The following is a 14600-nucleotide window of genomic DNA, read 5'->3' on the forward strand; positions in this document are numbered from 1 at the left end:
AAATCAAAACAGATCTCTCTACTCAGCCCACAAGACCTGCACACATCTTTCACTCTAGTTTTGTCGCACTATTTATTGCAAATAATGGAAGGTCATTTAGAGAACTGCGTTTATTTTCATTTCAATCATGTCATTTTATTTAGTTTTTATATACTGATTATGATAGTTTGTTTTCGTTGATCACGACTAAACTGGACTGAAGTTGGAAAAGTTGGATTGAGGACAGAGAGGAAATTCCCTTTGGAAGAGATCCAGGAATCCTTTCAGATGAGCAACAACACGGGCACAATTTATTATTTCAAGATAATATTAATTATTAACGTTAATAAATAAAAAATAAAGCTGTTTAAAATCTCAGACTTTGGCATCTCTCCCTCAACAAATGAATCCAGATGAAAAAGTTAAGGGATCTGATAAAATTCAATTTCATTCATTCAAGTTTTTTTATTTTTGCATCACAGATGTGTTTCCTGTATCAGAACATTTTATGATGAATCATATAAATGTCAGCTGTCTCACAGACCTTGTAAAAGATGGAGAAGTTGCTGTAGGTGGCGAGGACGCTGGTCAGTACACCGTGACAGAAATCTCCGTTTCCAACGTAAGCAGCAGGACACGAACACGAAACATCTGCAAAAACACAAATATCATTCTTATTTATTTCATTTGGTTGTACTACCTGTTGTGTTGTCTTTTGGCAGATTTTTTACCAGCTGTCAGGATTAAACCATTAATCCTGTTGTTTAGTGGCAGTAATTTTTCTGCAGTGAAATAAACTGTGGTAGATTTTACACTTAATCTTTAATACAAGGTTAATTTATTAACTTAAGTTGTTGGTTTACCCAGTGTTTATTCATTTAAATAGCATTGGCAGTAAACAGGGAATAGCTTCTTCCCCCTAAGCCATCCAGTACCTCAATAAATGATAAAACCCACCTGAATATTTTAATTTCTTGTGGAGTATGTTTAATTTTTATTATGGTCTTACTCTGACTGTGAATGGGATTGTTTGAAAGTGCATGCAGTAGATTATCTGCAGAGTCTTCTTATTAAAAGTTGTAATGGGTATCTTGCAATTCTGTTGGCATCATCATTACAGATATCTGTCTGAGGAGTTTGCCATGATAAAAACAGCGGTCAAAGTAATTTATAGTGGAAGAAACCTCTTGGATAATGGTGAAATGTCTTCAACTCAAACAAGTGTAGTTGTCTGTGTTTTGACTTTTGTTTTATATCTGACCTGGATGACCAGTGTTTAATCCTTCTGACCTGAAATGATCAGCTTTTGAAAAGGGAACTTTTGTTTTGTGCGACTCGTTTCCACAAATGCCACAACAACTCCCTCAAGGGGAAATACAGAAATTCGAACTGAACCACAACCATTAAATCCAAAACAAACCCAGCTATCGTGATGGAGGAAGGTAAACTAGAAATACAAAGAGAGACAGAGCAGGAGCTACAACCTTGAGCAGTAGAAACACCCTTTGTGCTGCTGTAGTACCTTTGAGTCTGTAGCAGTAGGCATCGTACGTGCTGCTCTGGTCTACAGGGTCTTTGTATATAACAAGGCCCACGTGATTATCTCCACACCTGACAGAGGGGAAGCGCGTCGGGTATCCCACCTTCCCCCCCTCCATCCAGCCGGCCACGCACAGATGCATCCCCAGCTGTTGGGACCAGAGAATAATTAGGACGGCAGGATAAATGATTGATCACAAGTCCCAGCATGCACTGCTGTAGGCAGAGTCGACGGAAAACGAGAATAACTACAGCAGTTGGACCAAGCTTGCCGAGCATATACATTTCACAAATATACATACAAATACAGTGTGTACAGGTGTGCTGCCTGATCCCTGGCGTCTCCATGGAAACCCCTTCTGTAGGTGGGTTTACCTGCTGTGCGTCTCCCAGCTGTTTGAAGCTGGCCAGTGTGGCGCCGTCGGCCTGGCAGGCTGCGTCGGCCTGACTGAAGTTCATCTTGTACTTCCCGGCTGGAGAACGCAGGTGGAACACGCCGGCTGTGTTGGCTGAGGAATAATAATAACCGTGTTACCTTTACCTCAGATTACTTTGCAACACTTTAATATCTATGTCTGGAAACAAAGTGACAAGTAAAAAAACATGTCCCTTGGTGGGTGGATTTTACCACAGCTAGAGAAAAGTTGTGATAATCTTTATCTTTATGCCTTTATCTTTATCACTTTACAGTCACAGTGACACATCTACCCACTCAAGCACTAGGAATGCCAAGAACTGTTCTTGCTCGACATCAAATCGGCATCCACGCACCAGGGATTCACTAACCCTCTAGGACAACTCACTCTCCAGACAAACCGACCTTAATTAATAAGCTCTGGGTCAGATCATCTCTAGATATCACCAGCCTCTGGGTCCCTAACGAGCTCAAGGTTTCAAGCTTCAAGTTTAACGAGCGCCAACGATGTCTGGGCCTTAACAAGCTCAGCTCTTTGAGGTTTGTTTGCCTGTCCCAGAAAATTCACTATTCAAACCCATGTCACCATGGAAACGTGGACGCTATAAAGGTCAGATGCTGTGAAATCAGTTTAGTTACCATAGAAACCAATGTGAGGAGGACTACGGAGCCAACATGGCTTCGGCTCATCAGAGGCAACACGTGATTACATGGCAGCTGCTGGCTCATGGCTACAGATGTGTAACCATAGTAACACAAGTTGATGTTACAAAGTGGATACGTTCTCACATCTTGTCTGTGAAGGTTCTCAGTCGTGAAGACATTTCGCCGTTTTGTGGCAAAACGTCTTCAAGAAAAAGAAAATTCCACAAGTCCAGTTGCCTTTCTTCACCACCGCTTGGGTTCTCACAGCTTGTTACTGATCTCTGCAGGTGAGTGTGTTACTATGGCAACCGAATCCTGGACCGTTACTGTTGATAAAAAGGTGTGTCTGACGTGTTAACTCGTAAACAGTGAATGGGTTGTCAGTCAAATAATACTAATTAAAATAGACAAACAAACAAACAGAAAAACAGTATCATTACAGATGTGTTACCATGGTAATGCAGATCCTTGCAGATGGCCTCAGGTGCGCAGCCTCCATTGTCTTCCAGGCAGCGGTCAACAGGGGGCACCACCTTCTCCAAACACTGGACTCCATTACCCACGTATCCTGGGAGGCACTCACACTCCCGCTCATTCTGCAAGAAGAATCACATGTTTAAAACATGAAACCAGGCTGTGGATTTGTATTTTTGTTGACCTGTGATTCTATTTCTTAACTCTCCCATTGGTAATCAGAGCCAGTGTATAGTCTGGTATGGCTGTGCGATTAACACTATACAATCTATACAAGACATAAAGACAGACAGTTTAATGATTTTTACTCACAGGACCAGTGAACTTGCAGGAGGCAAAGTCACTGCAGCCACCATTCTGCTCTTCAACACATCTGGAGAACAGACACAACCACATCTCTAAGTGTGAACACTTCATACTGATATCAAATCATCTTTGATAGAGACAAGAGAAAAAAAAAACATGAAACGTGACACACCTGTTGATGGGATCACAGGAGTATCCATCTCCATAGTAACCACTGAGACAGGTACAGTTGACGAGGAGTCCCGTCTGGCTACAGTTTGCGTTCTGGTGACAGCCTCCGTTGTACTCGGAGCAGAGGTCTGGAGCTGCAGTGTTTCATGAAACGTTCAGGTCATCAGTGTGCTACACTGTATAGTAATTGAGATTTCTTATATGGATCCACGTAACTCCAAATTTGAATTTCTGACAATTTACAGAATTATCACTCCAGTCTGCAACTCAGTGGTGGAGACAGGGTTTTAAAATTAGCACCAGCCACTTGCTAAATGCGTGTAAATATATGTTTTGATGAGTACAATAATTAGGTCACTCGTCATTGGCTGTCTGCTGGAATATACCGACTTTGCTATATATTGCATTTGTATTTCGAATTTCAAATTTGTTGTTTGTCAACCGCCATTCAACAGACGACAGAAGAAAATGAAACGTTAAGCGGCGAAGTTAGAAAACCAATGAACAAAAAGAAGAAGTGAGAAATTAATTACTGTAGTCTTGTCATGTTTTTCCAATTTTAGAGTATGAAACCTTCACTAATGTCGTTCTTTACCGTTATTTCCAGGAAATTTGTTAGTTAAGCTCGTGGTTATGAACAGTTAAATGATGGGTAAAAACAGATTCTTGCTGGTAAAACTTTGGACCTGCCAACCTTAAAGTTAAGTTCAGACCAAAAGATGTTGGGATTTATCTGCATACAGAACGTAAAACTGAGATTGTATCTCAAGTGCTGGCTGGGGACCAATGTAGAGAAGCACTGTAATGCCAGATGTGACCACGGGTTTTTAAAATGGGACTGCCCATACTAGATGTTAATATAAGGTCTGAGCAGGACCTTGATGTGGTGTGAAATTTTCAACTTCTGTGTTATGAGGTAGTGTGAAAGGATAAGTTGGTTTCTTCTGCTTCTATTTTACATATAAAGTATTTGATTTTCTTTAATTGGACAATAAACAATGACCTTTGATAAATCTTTGTTGGGAAACTTTTTTCACTACCTCAAACAAACCTGGTCGCATTAAGACCAGAATGAAGGTAAAAACCAGGAAAGGGAATACATTTTACATAGGGAGGTCATAAAATGTAGAAATGACCGCCTACGTCTGTGTTTCATGCAGCACATTCACATGGGATATATATTCTAATTTACTGTTCATGGTTATGCTGTTTCTGCTACTCCACTACATGTCAGAGGAGATTTTATACATACATTAAAATACATACATATTATACAGATTTGTATTAATAATAAAAAATGTAAAAAATAAAACACAATGTGATGAGACTATTGATCAATATTTAAATCAACTCCACCTTTACTGGTATGGTGATGACATTAATCCATCTATAAATAAAATCCAACACATTTAAATCTGCTGAATGGATCAGTGACATCTCAACTTTTAACTCTAACATCTCTCTAGTCTTCGATTTATAACACAACCTTAAATAATCTTCAAATGACAAGAAGGAGAAAAAGCCACAAATCAAACAAAACGTTTATTTAAATAAAAGGACCCTCAAATCACAGAGATATAGATTTGCGCTGGATTAGTTTTCTTACACAGCCTCTGGGTTGGGGGGGAATAGGGTTGGGAGCGGTGTAATTTTTAATTTACAAATTGCAGACATGGCTGATTCACGCAGGATTAAGATCACAGATGACCTCTGAATGTATTACACATTGATAGAGGTCCCAAGATAAAACCAGTCCTTTGCAAATAGGTTTTAATAGACGGCAGAGAACACTGAACTGGATAGGCTCATATTTTAGCTGAATATCTCATGGGGTTGACAGGGTGGAAAACTGTTATATTTAAATATTTTACAGTGGAGATAAGATGAAATGTGACCAAGGACGTTTGGCTGGAGAAGGAAGTTAATGGTGTTAATTTTCAAGTGCGGGAAATGTGGGATAGTTCGTGAAATAAGCCACACCACTGCTAACCGTCCATACACACAAGGAAGAGTTAATTTGGGATCTTGCTTCATTTCCATTCTAGTTGTTTATTAAAAAGAGCAACAGTTCTCTCATGTGCTGCTCGTGTCTCGGTGTGAACTCTGTCGAATTACAGCTAACCCATGGCTAATATAAAAACGTTTAGCTTTTATTTTTGGTCGTCATGTAAGTCACAGCTTGTGTGTATGTAACCATTACCTTTCAGTTGTTAGTTCAATGCCATTGTTTTGTTTACGATATGTTACTGTGCTGCTGATGGCAATTATCATCCAGTCAATAGGCTGCAGAGTTTCAGGTGGTGCTTCTCAAAGTCAGTGGTAGATCTTTAACAGCTGTTTCTTTATTGCTTTTTTTCTTTGTCCTTTGTTCAAAGATTTTTCAAGGCTGCCTACGCATATCCTTGACACAACAGAGAAAGTATCCTCGGCTTACACCTTACAAAATCACCTTGTATCTTTGGATTTACAGCACTCACGTGACTCTGGACTGCAAAATGTGCCGTTCCCCTGGAATCCGGATTTGCACTGACACCCAACGCCTCTCACACATTCAGCCTGATCGTGGCACTGACGGCATTCCTCTGGGATCACCTCTTGACAGACAGAACGAGACTAAATGGGTAAACAGACCTTTAACATCAATTATTTTTATGGTAAGAAACATATTGAAAGTAGACAAAATATATTTAGACATTACGCAGAAATTATAATCCGACGATAAAAAAGTCACCTTCAGCTTTGATTACAGCAGCAGTAGCCAAGGCATTGTTTCAATAAGCTTCTGCAGTGTCACACCCACTGTTTCATTCATTTTCACCAACATCTTGTATTAATGATGGGAGAGTGACCACTGCGTAAAGCCTTCTCTAGCACATCCCAAAGATTCTCAGTGAGGTTAAGGTCTGGACTTCCAAGTGGCCAATCCAAGAAAAAATCCATTGATGTAATAACCTTAATCTGCCTCTCTTCTTACCCTGATGCCCCATCACTCTGAAACAGAGTAAATCTGTATGATGACCTACTCTCCCCACTCTCCAACCCGAGATCTCTTAGATCTTCACATATGCTGCTCCTGACTGTCCCCCGGTCTAGGCTACGAGGAAAGAGTGATGATGCCTTCGCCGTAGCCGCCCCAAAGCTGTGGAACAGCTTACTCTTCGCAATCAGATGCTCGTCCTCTGTAACCACCTTCAAGGCCAATCTTAAAACTTTTGTGTTCTCCCAGGCCTAAATTAGTCTCAGGTGTCATCTCCCCGTGTGTGTCCTTTTGTCTTGATTTTCCAGGCTGTGCCAGCCATGGTTATTTTGCTCTGCACCTGTTTGTAATTTGTGATCTTTGAATTGTACAACACTTTGGTCAACCTTGGTTGTTTTTAAATGTTCTTTATAAATAAATAAGTTTGATTCCATTTGTCCAGAGTCCAATCTTTATGCTCCCTAGCAACTTGAAGCCTTTTGTACTGGTTAGCCTCACTGATTAGTGGTTTTCTTAAGGCTAAACAGTTGTTCAGTCCCAATCCCTTGACATCCCTTCACATTGCAAATGTGGAAATGTTCCTACATTATTTACTCACATAGTTCTACTGTTGTTTTTCTTTGACCACATTTTTTACTCAAAGACGATGGTTCCACACTATCCTTAAAGTTTTTATAATGCGTTGGACAGTTCTTAACTTAATTTTAGTAGTTTCTGCTTCAGAGTCCTTAGATGTTTTCTCTGCTTAATTCATGCCAATGATTTGATTCTTGTCAAGCAGATTAACATCTTTTCCACGACCACGGGATGTGTCTTTCATCATGGTTATTTAAGAAATGAGAAGCTACTCATTACATCAGCTGGGGTTAAATAACTTGTTGCCAGCTGAAAGATAATCGTCCATGCAGTAATTAACCAATAGGAGGCTCGTACCTATGTGTTTAGTTACATCCAGGTGGTAACTTTTTTTTGGCCAGGCAGTGTACACATGTATTGTACTTGTGTATTTTTACATACATTTTACATACACATTTATACATTGTAACTCAATGCATTTTGATTTACCCTTTTGGCTGGCTGATGCTACTGGGTAACATTTGATTAGCTGCTGGTCATTTTATGTGAGGTGACAACAGAAGCTTACTCTTGTTTCATACGTTTCAAACTCCAGTTGATTCTGGATTGTACATCTTGTTTCGGTGTATTAAATGAGTTAAAACTTACCCATTTTGTTCTGGCAGCGATCGCCGTCCCAGCCTAAACTACAGACGCACCGTCCAGAACCTTCAATGCCCTCATCGCACTTCCCCTTTATCCCACAGTTACAGGCTGAGAGAGAGAGAAAGAAACACAACTTTTCACATTTCTAATCTCGCAAAATAAAATAAAATCCTTCTAAAGTAAACAATTTATGTCAAGGGTCCAGGGTTCTTGAAGTTACAGATTCTGTGGTTACAGTGGGGGAAATAAGTATTTGATCCCCTGCTGAATTTGTAAGTTTGCCCACTTCCATAGAAATGATCAGACTCTGGTTTTTATGGTTGTTTACTGGTTATGGGTATAGACAGAATATCAATCGAAAATGCATAAAAAACACACAATCTAAAAGTTATAAATTGTTATGTATTTTATTAAGGGAAATAAGTATTTGATCCCCAACAATTCACTTAGAATTCAGGCTCCTACAGATTGGCTGGTGCGCATGTGGCACACAGCTGTGCTCAGTCAACTAATTACCAATACTCCTGATCTTAACTCGTCATGTATATAAAGCACACCTGCTCTAAGAATCAGTTTCTTACATTCCAACTTCTATAGCACCATGGGCAAGACCAAAGAGCTGTCAAAAGATGTCAGGGACAAGATTGTAGACCTGCACAAGGCTGGTATAGGTTACAAAACCATCAGCAAAAGGCTTGGTAAGAAGGTGACAACTATTGGTGCCATTATTCGCAAGTGGAAGACCCATAAAAGGACCATCAACTGTCCTCGGTCTGGAGCTCCCCACAAAATCTCGCCTCATGGAGTGAGGATGATGATGAGAAAGGTGAGGGAGCAGCCTAAAACAACACGGCAGGAGCTTGTTAATGATCTGGAAGCAGTTGGGACCTCCGTCACCAAGAAAACAGTTGGCAACACACTGCGCCGTTATGGATTGAACTCTTGCAGTGCCCGCAAGGTCCCCCTGCTCAAGAAGGCACATGTACAGGCCCGCCTTAAGTTTGCCAGTGAACATCTAAATGACTCAGAGAAGGCTTGGGAGAAAGTGCTGTGGTCTGACGAAACCAAAGTTGAGCTATTTGGCATTAACTCGACCCGCCGTGTTTGGAGGATGAAAAAACGTGAGTATGAGAATAAGAACACCATACCCACGGTTAAGCATGGAGGTGGAAACATCATGTTTTGGGGCTGTTTTTCAGCAAAGGGTACAGGGCAACTTCACCGCATTATGGGGCCAATGAATGCAGCCATGTACTGTAACATCTTGGACAAAAACCTTCTTTCCTCAGCAAGAACACTGAAGATGCCTCGTGGGTGGGTTTTTCCAACATGACAATGACCCAAAACATACTGCCAGGACAACAAAGGAGTGGCTCAAGAAGAAGCATATTAAGGTCATGGAGTGGCCTAGTCAGTTTCCAGACCTTAACCCGATCGAAAACCTGTGGAGGGAGCTGAAGCTCCGAGTTTCCAAGAGGCAGCCAAGAAACTTGAAGGATTTAGAGACTGTCTGTAAAGATGAATGGGCCAAAATCCCTCCTGCGCTGTGTGCAAACCTGGTGACCAACTACAAGAAACGTCTCATCGCTGTGCTTGCCAACAAAGGTTTCTCTACAAAGTACTGACTTGTGTTGTGCTTGGCGATCAAATACTTATTTCCCTTAATAAAATACATAACAATTTATAACTTTTAGATTGTGTGTTTGTTATGCATTTTCGACTGATATTCTGTCTATACCCATAACCAGTAAACAACCATAAAAACCAGAGTCTGATCATTTATATGGAAGTGGGCAAACTTACAAATTCAGCAGGGGATCAAATACTTATTTCCCCCACTGTATGTGACCGACTCTTCAAGGCTTTGATGATGCAAAACGTCCTTGGTTAATCATCATGAAGCATAATTGTGAGAGTGATTGCCTCAAGTCTGAGGGTATTAACACCTGGCCCTTTCTCACAACCTTACTAGTTCACTTCAGTTTTTGGTTCAGCTCAGGATGAATTCAACAACCACTGCAGCCTGTTTTGTGCCTTGAATTCACCACATCTCACTAACACCTGTGTCTTTTGGCCAAGAAACATGGAGGAGACGACTTAAAAAGAAAAGTGTGAAACTAAAACAGGCGATTAATAGCAGATGCTTCGTGGTTTCAGCCCGATCCGCTGGTCGACTCTGACTGAAGAAAGCTGGCAGGTTTGTCCTGAGCTGGAAGCACACCCAGCTGTGCGATGGCGAGTGTGGAGTGTTGCCATGGCGACAGACTGCTGGAGAGCCAATGGCCGTGAGACTGTCTGCTGACTCCAGATTTTTACAGTAGATATATAAATGGGAATCATTTTCACCAGGGGCAGAGGACGTATCAACTTGCTAATCACAGTTTTTCTTGATTTATTTAATGCGTGTTTCCATAGTCATGAGAATAATTAATGTAGTCACGAGTTTCTAGGTCATGATGAGGAATTTTAAGAATTTTTGTGCTCAGACAGAAATTGGTTGACTGTCCCCTGCAGCTGCCCCTTGAGTCTGGTTTATGATTGAGTGAGACATAGTGGACACTGTGGAGGTATGTCACGGTGAACAGCAAACAGGACCTTTCTTTTGACCACCTACACAGATGGCTAAAATGATTTTCAGAATAGAACTGTGTTCTGCTGTGTGTTCTGTTTTCCTAAAGATTGTTAGTGCAAAGAGTTGCTCCTAGTGGCAATATTTTAGGAAAATTGTTTGAGTCATGATGTTTTCTAAGAATTTCCACTTAAAGTTGGTAAAGATAAAAGGTATTCCAAAAGCATCTTAGGTCTTAAGAGAGCTCCTACGGTGAGATCTGTGAAGCGCAGGGGAGAGGCTACGGAGTTTCTTTAGCAGAGGATAAAATGGCGGAAACAAGAGGTAGGAGAGATATTCTCCAAACACTGAATGACAATAAATTAATTAAATGCTACAGATTGAATCGTGCAGGAATCCGGCTGATTAACAATCACAGAAATTGATGAATGCTAACTAATTTTTCCTTTGTTAATACCAAACGGATGAAGTGCAAAAATTACCAGCATGGTAAATGAATGTAAGTAAATAAACACAATTATCAGCATGTGAATATTGTGACACGACCCCACTGTGAGTGGACCTGAGTTTTCACATTTTCTAGGATAATTTTAAAGTATGGTTTACAGTTTATTTAACAGGGATTTTCTTTTTATGTAAAATATTATTTATAATTGCGCAGTCTTTTGTTAACCATAGATTATGATTCTATGATTAAGTCTATTGATTTGACAGTGCATTCTATGCCCATTATCACCAACAGTGTATTTTTATCTAGCTTTCAGTATTAACCAGTCACAACTTTTGAAATGGTGACTTTTACCTAGCAACATGGTTAACCACACCTCCTCACTAAGATTCTGTCCTTTCCTTGCTCCGAGTTCTCTGACAATGTCCTGGATTCACTCCTAAACCAAGACTTCTTCCAAGACTCCCTAATTTTTAAGCTGTTAGGAGCTCTTAAGGATTCTCAGAAATCTTTAGGAATACAGGCCCTGTATGCCAGGTCTAATTGACAGACTCATATTTTATGATTCAAATAGTCATCTTCATTTTAAAGATCTAATATGGATTCATAAAATCATTGCCATCACCAATACCTCAACAAGACAATCTGCGGCATTCATTACTCCTCTCCTACCTACTTGTTTTTCATACCGGTACATACCATTTCCTGGATCCTCTCATTAGAAAACTCGATGGACATTATTAGTCCAATTTGGGAGATTCTCTTTCATAAGCACAATTGTCTTGAAAACTGAAATATTTCTAAATGAATCAATACTGAATCAAATGACTCAGGAAAACTGTAGCGATTAAAGTATTTAGGCATTATTGAATATGCAGCTACCCTTCACAGCAGCAAAACAAATCAGGTCAATATCACAGTAAAGGAGAACTGTGCACACAAATGTCAAATAGACCATTTTGAATATGAGTCTAAACAAACATGAGGAGTAAAAAAGTAAAATGCAGCAAAACAATACAAAGGCAAGCAATCAAGGAATATTTCTGTTGTACCTGTGCAGTTGGGTCCGTAGTAGCCCTTGGAGCACAATTCACAGGCTCGTCCTTTGAATCCTTTGTCGCACCTACACTTTCCCGAACCAGTAATACCGTCATCACATACTCCGTGGTTGTTACAAGGGGCTTCCAAGCCACCTGGGCACACTGAAACACAGTAAAGAGTCAAAACACACAAGTAAGTACACTTGTAAGCCAGACAAGAACCAAGTAGAAAAAAATACAACTGCTCTGGTACAAAATAAGAATAACTGACTACAGGAGCTTTATCCATTTGTGTCTGACTTACTCCTTCCTTACCTTCACAGTCTCGGCTGTAGTGGTTTTTGCAGCACTTTACGACCCAGAAAGGAAACTGACAAACTTTCTTGCAGTCCCTCCACCTCTCGCCATACCATTTAGGGTATGAATAACCAAGTCCTTGAGCGTAACCATACCTGGGGCGAAAGCTTACACAACGCTGTGTGCTTCCCTGGAAGAATGCATTTATCTCAACAGTTTATCAATTTCACAAGTAAACAGTGCTGAGATCTTTTAATGTAAAGTTAGATCTTACAGTGTCTTGGTGTTTGAACGGACAGGATGGAGGGAACAGGCAGCTTCCACAGAGGCCCTGAAACATTTGAAGACAGGACATTGAATTGCAAGTTGCAAATCAAACAAATCCTTAAAAAAAAAAAGAAAGAAAAAGAAATCACAGATATGCTGATTCACATGGTTTTGACTAGTATTTCAGGAAGTAGGCAGTTGCACAAGTATATGAAGTAATAGTAGTACTAACGTAAGTGGTTTTGTTTTGTATGGTGTCGCAGTACGCTCCAAGGCCGGGTGGCTCCAGCAACTGGTCGATGCCGTAAGCCACACCCTCTTTGAAGTTCATGAAGCGCTCAACTACTCTGGCTGCATTATCATTAATCAGAACTTCACCCTGAAACACACACACACACACACACACACACACACACACACACACACACACACACACACACACACACACACACATAAATACAATCTATACTTTTTTAAAAACATGGCTGCTGAGCCATAACAGAATAAAATGAAACAGAACAGACAGTATATTTCACATGTCTTGTGAAATTTGTGTCTGCAAATATGTAGATTTAATATGAGCTACACTTAAATACATGTGGTGGTCACTGACAATAAAGGCTGCTTTGCCAAGTTCGTGTCTGTAAGATGATCACACGCTCGATTAATTGGTTAAATTAATTGCTGCTTAAAGGTGCTGACAGCTACAACTTGTACAAATGTTCTGCACCTGTGTGAAAGGAGGTGCCTCTCCATACCAGCAGGTGGCAGTAGCCTATATTCATGATTCAAAAGGGGAAACAGGAAGAGTACCTTCTAGCTGGGAGGCTATGAGCTAGGAACTCTTACATACAGTCTAAAGCTACAAAGAGCTGATCAGTTGGTCTGCAGTTAATTCATTGGAGATGATCATATTGTTGAGAAAATATTTGTGTATTTGAGTGTTTATATGAGATGAAACTGAATTTTGTAATGCATTCTAGTAAAATTAAAATATATTTTCACTTGGACCATAAGAGGCAAACAGTATATTGTTTAGTACCTGTAGACTTTCAGGGTTTGGATCCAGAATATTTTATTGCTACAAATAGCAAACTATAGAAACACTCAGGTTCCTGTTGCAGATGGCTCCATGACGTCCTCTTTTGTTTATATGTTTATGTGTTGTGTTTTTCTCACCACAAGGGACCTGTCACAGCTGTACTTGATGGTGGATCCGTGCATGGTGCGGAATGACGAGTATTTACTTGGCTGACCAATACCCATGAGCTACACAAAAACATGTATGCACAGTCAGATTATCTCGTCTCCAAGTAAACAGAAGCTAGAAAGAGAACAACTCTTATCTTCATCCTTTAGAACCTCAATATGCTGTGTCACTGATCTCAAGCCATCCTCCTCTTACCTTTGAGTCGCGTATAATGTGAGCCTTCAAAGTGGCAGCAAGTTCATTCTGGTGGTCAGGGCTGGAGAGCCAGCGCTGTCTTTCAGCTGGCAGGGAGTCGAGGGCCTTGTCTGTAGGCCAGAACACGGTGAATGGTTGGTGGATGGCCATCTGGAGCTCAGGGAGTAACCCTGCATCCTGCACAAAGTGAAAAACTGATTATGAGTAGCACTTGTAACACATGTTTTAAGACTTTTTTTTGGCCCTAGTCCTTTACATTAAATTCAAAAATCATTGTAAATCACTTTTATTTGAACCCTTTCTTCACCTTTGCTGGGACAGGGCCATAAAATAAAACCCATGCTACAGAGCATGAGACTTCTAAAGACATTGCCTGTTACTGATACTGTGGTTACATTAGATGAAATATTTCACTACTGTGTGGGGGTGCTGGGGTATTGAGTTTTGGGAACTTCTGAATGACGTCTCTGCTCTCTTTGATGTGGTTCCTTTGGCTTCTTCAGACTGTGGGGGGTACAGCTGAATACGAGGCATCCAATCCAAGGCCAGGGAGAGCTTTTAATTTGCCAGTCTACCTACATTCGTACCCTCACCTCTTGTCATGAACTTTGGGTAGTGACCAAAAGCAGCTGAAATTAATTTCCCCGCTGGGGTGGCTGGGCAAGCTTTGAGGACACAGTGAGAGCTAAGACATCAGGAGGGAGCTTGGAGTTGAGCTGCTGTTCTTTCAGTGGTCCGGTGCAGGAAGTGGTCATCTGGGGACACTGCCTCTTCTTGGAGGTTTACCAGACAGTGCTAGCTGGGATGAGATTTACAGGCAGACCCAGCGTATGCTTTACACTTTACA

The 14600-nt window shown here is 40.7% G+C and overlaps 1 protein-coding gene across 1 annotated transcript in view; it reads right to left on the minus strand.

Annotated features, from left to right (window-relative positions):
- stab1 (stabilin 1) overlaps window positions 1-14600 on the minus strand; it is a 62069-nt gene that overhangs the window by 9016 nt on the left and 38453 nt on the right. Inside the window, exons 51-64 of the mRNA XM_047584253.1 lie at window positions 13754-13930; window positions 13528-13617; window positions 12581-12727; window positions 12356-12412; window positions 12100-12271; window positions 11797-11946; window positions 7731-7835; window positions 6007-6123; window positions 3531-3663; window positions 3365-3425; window positions 3030-3174; window positions 1894-2027; window positions 1502-1667; window positions 524-630 (exon numbers count right to left, since the gene is read on the minus strand). Coding sequence (XP_047440209.1) covers window positions 524-630; window positions 1502-1667; window positions 1894-2027; window positions 3030-3174; window positions 3365-3425; window positions 3531-3663; window positions 6007-6123; window positions 7731-7835; window positions 11797-11946; window positions 12100-12271; window positions 12356-12412; window positions 12581-12727; window positions 13528-13617; window positions 13754-13930 — 1761 coding nt within the window. The remainder of the gene's footprint in view (window positions 1-523; window positions 631-1501; window positions 1668-1893; window positions 2028-3029; window positions 3175-3364; window positions 3426-3530; window positions 3664-6006; window positions 6124-7730; window positions 7836-11796; window positions 11947-12099; window positions 12272-12355; window positions 12413-12580; window positions 12728-13527; window positions 13618-13753; window positions 13931-14600) is intronic.

The sequence above is a fragment of the Mugil cephalus genome, chromosome 4 (assembly GCF_022458985.1).
Source record: "Mugil cephalus isolate CIBA_MC_2020 chromosome 4, CIBA_Mcephalus_1.1, whole genome shotgun sequence".
NCBI lineage: Eukaryota > Metazoa > Chordata > Actinopteri > Mugiliformes > Mugilidae > Mugil > Mugil cephalus.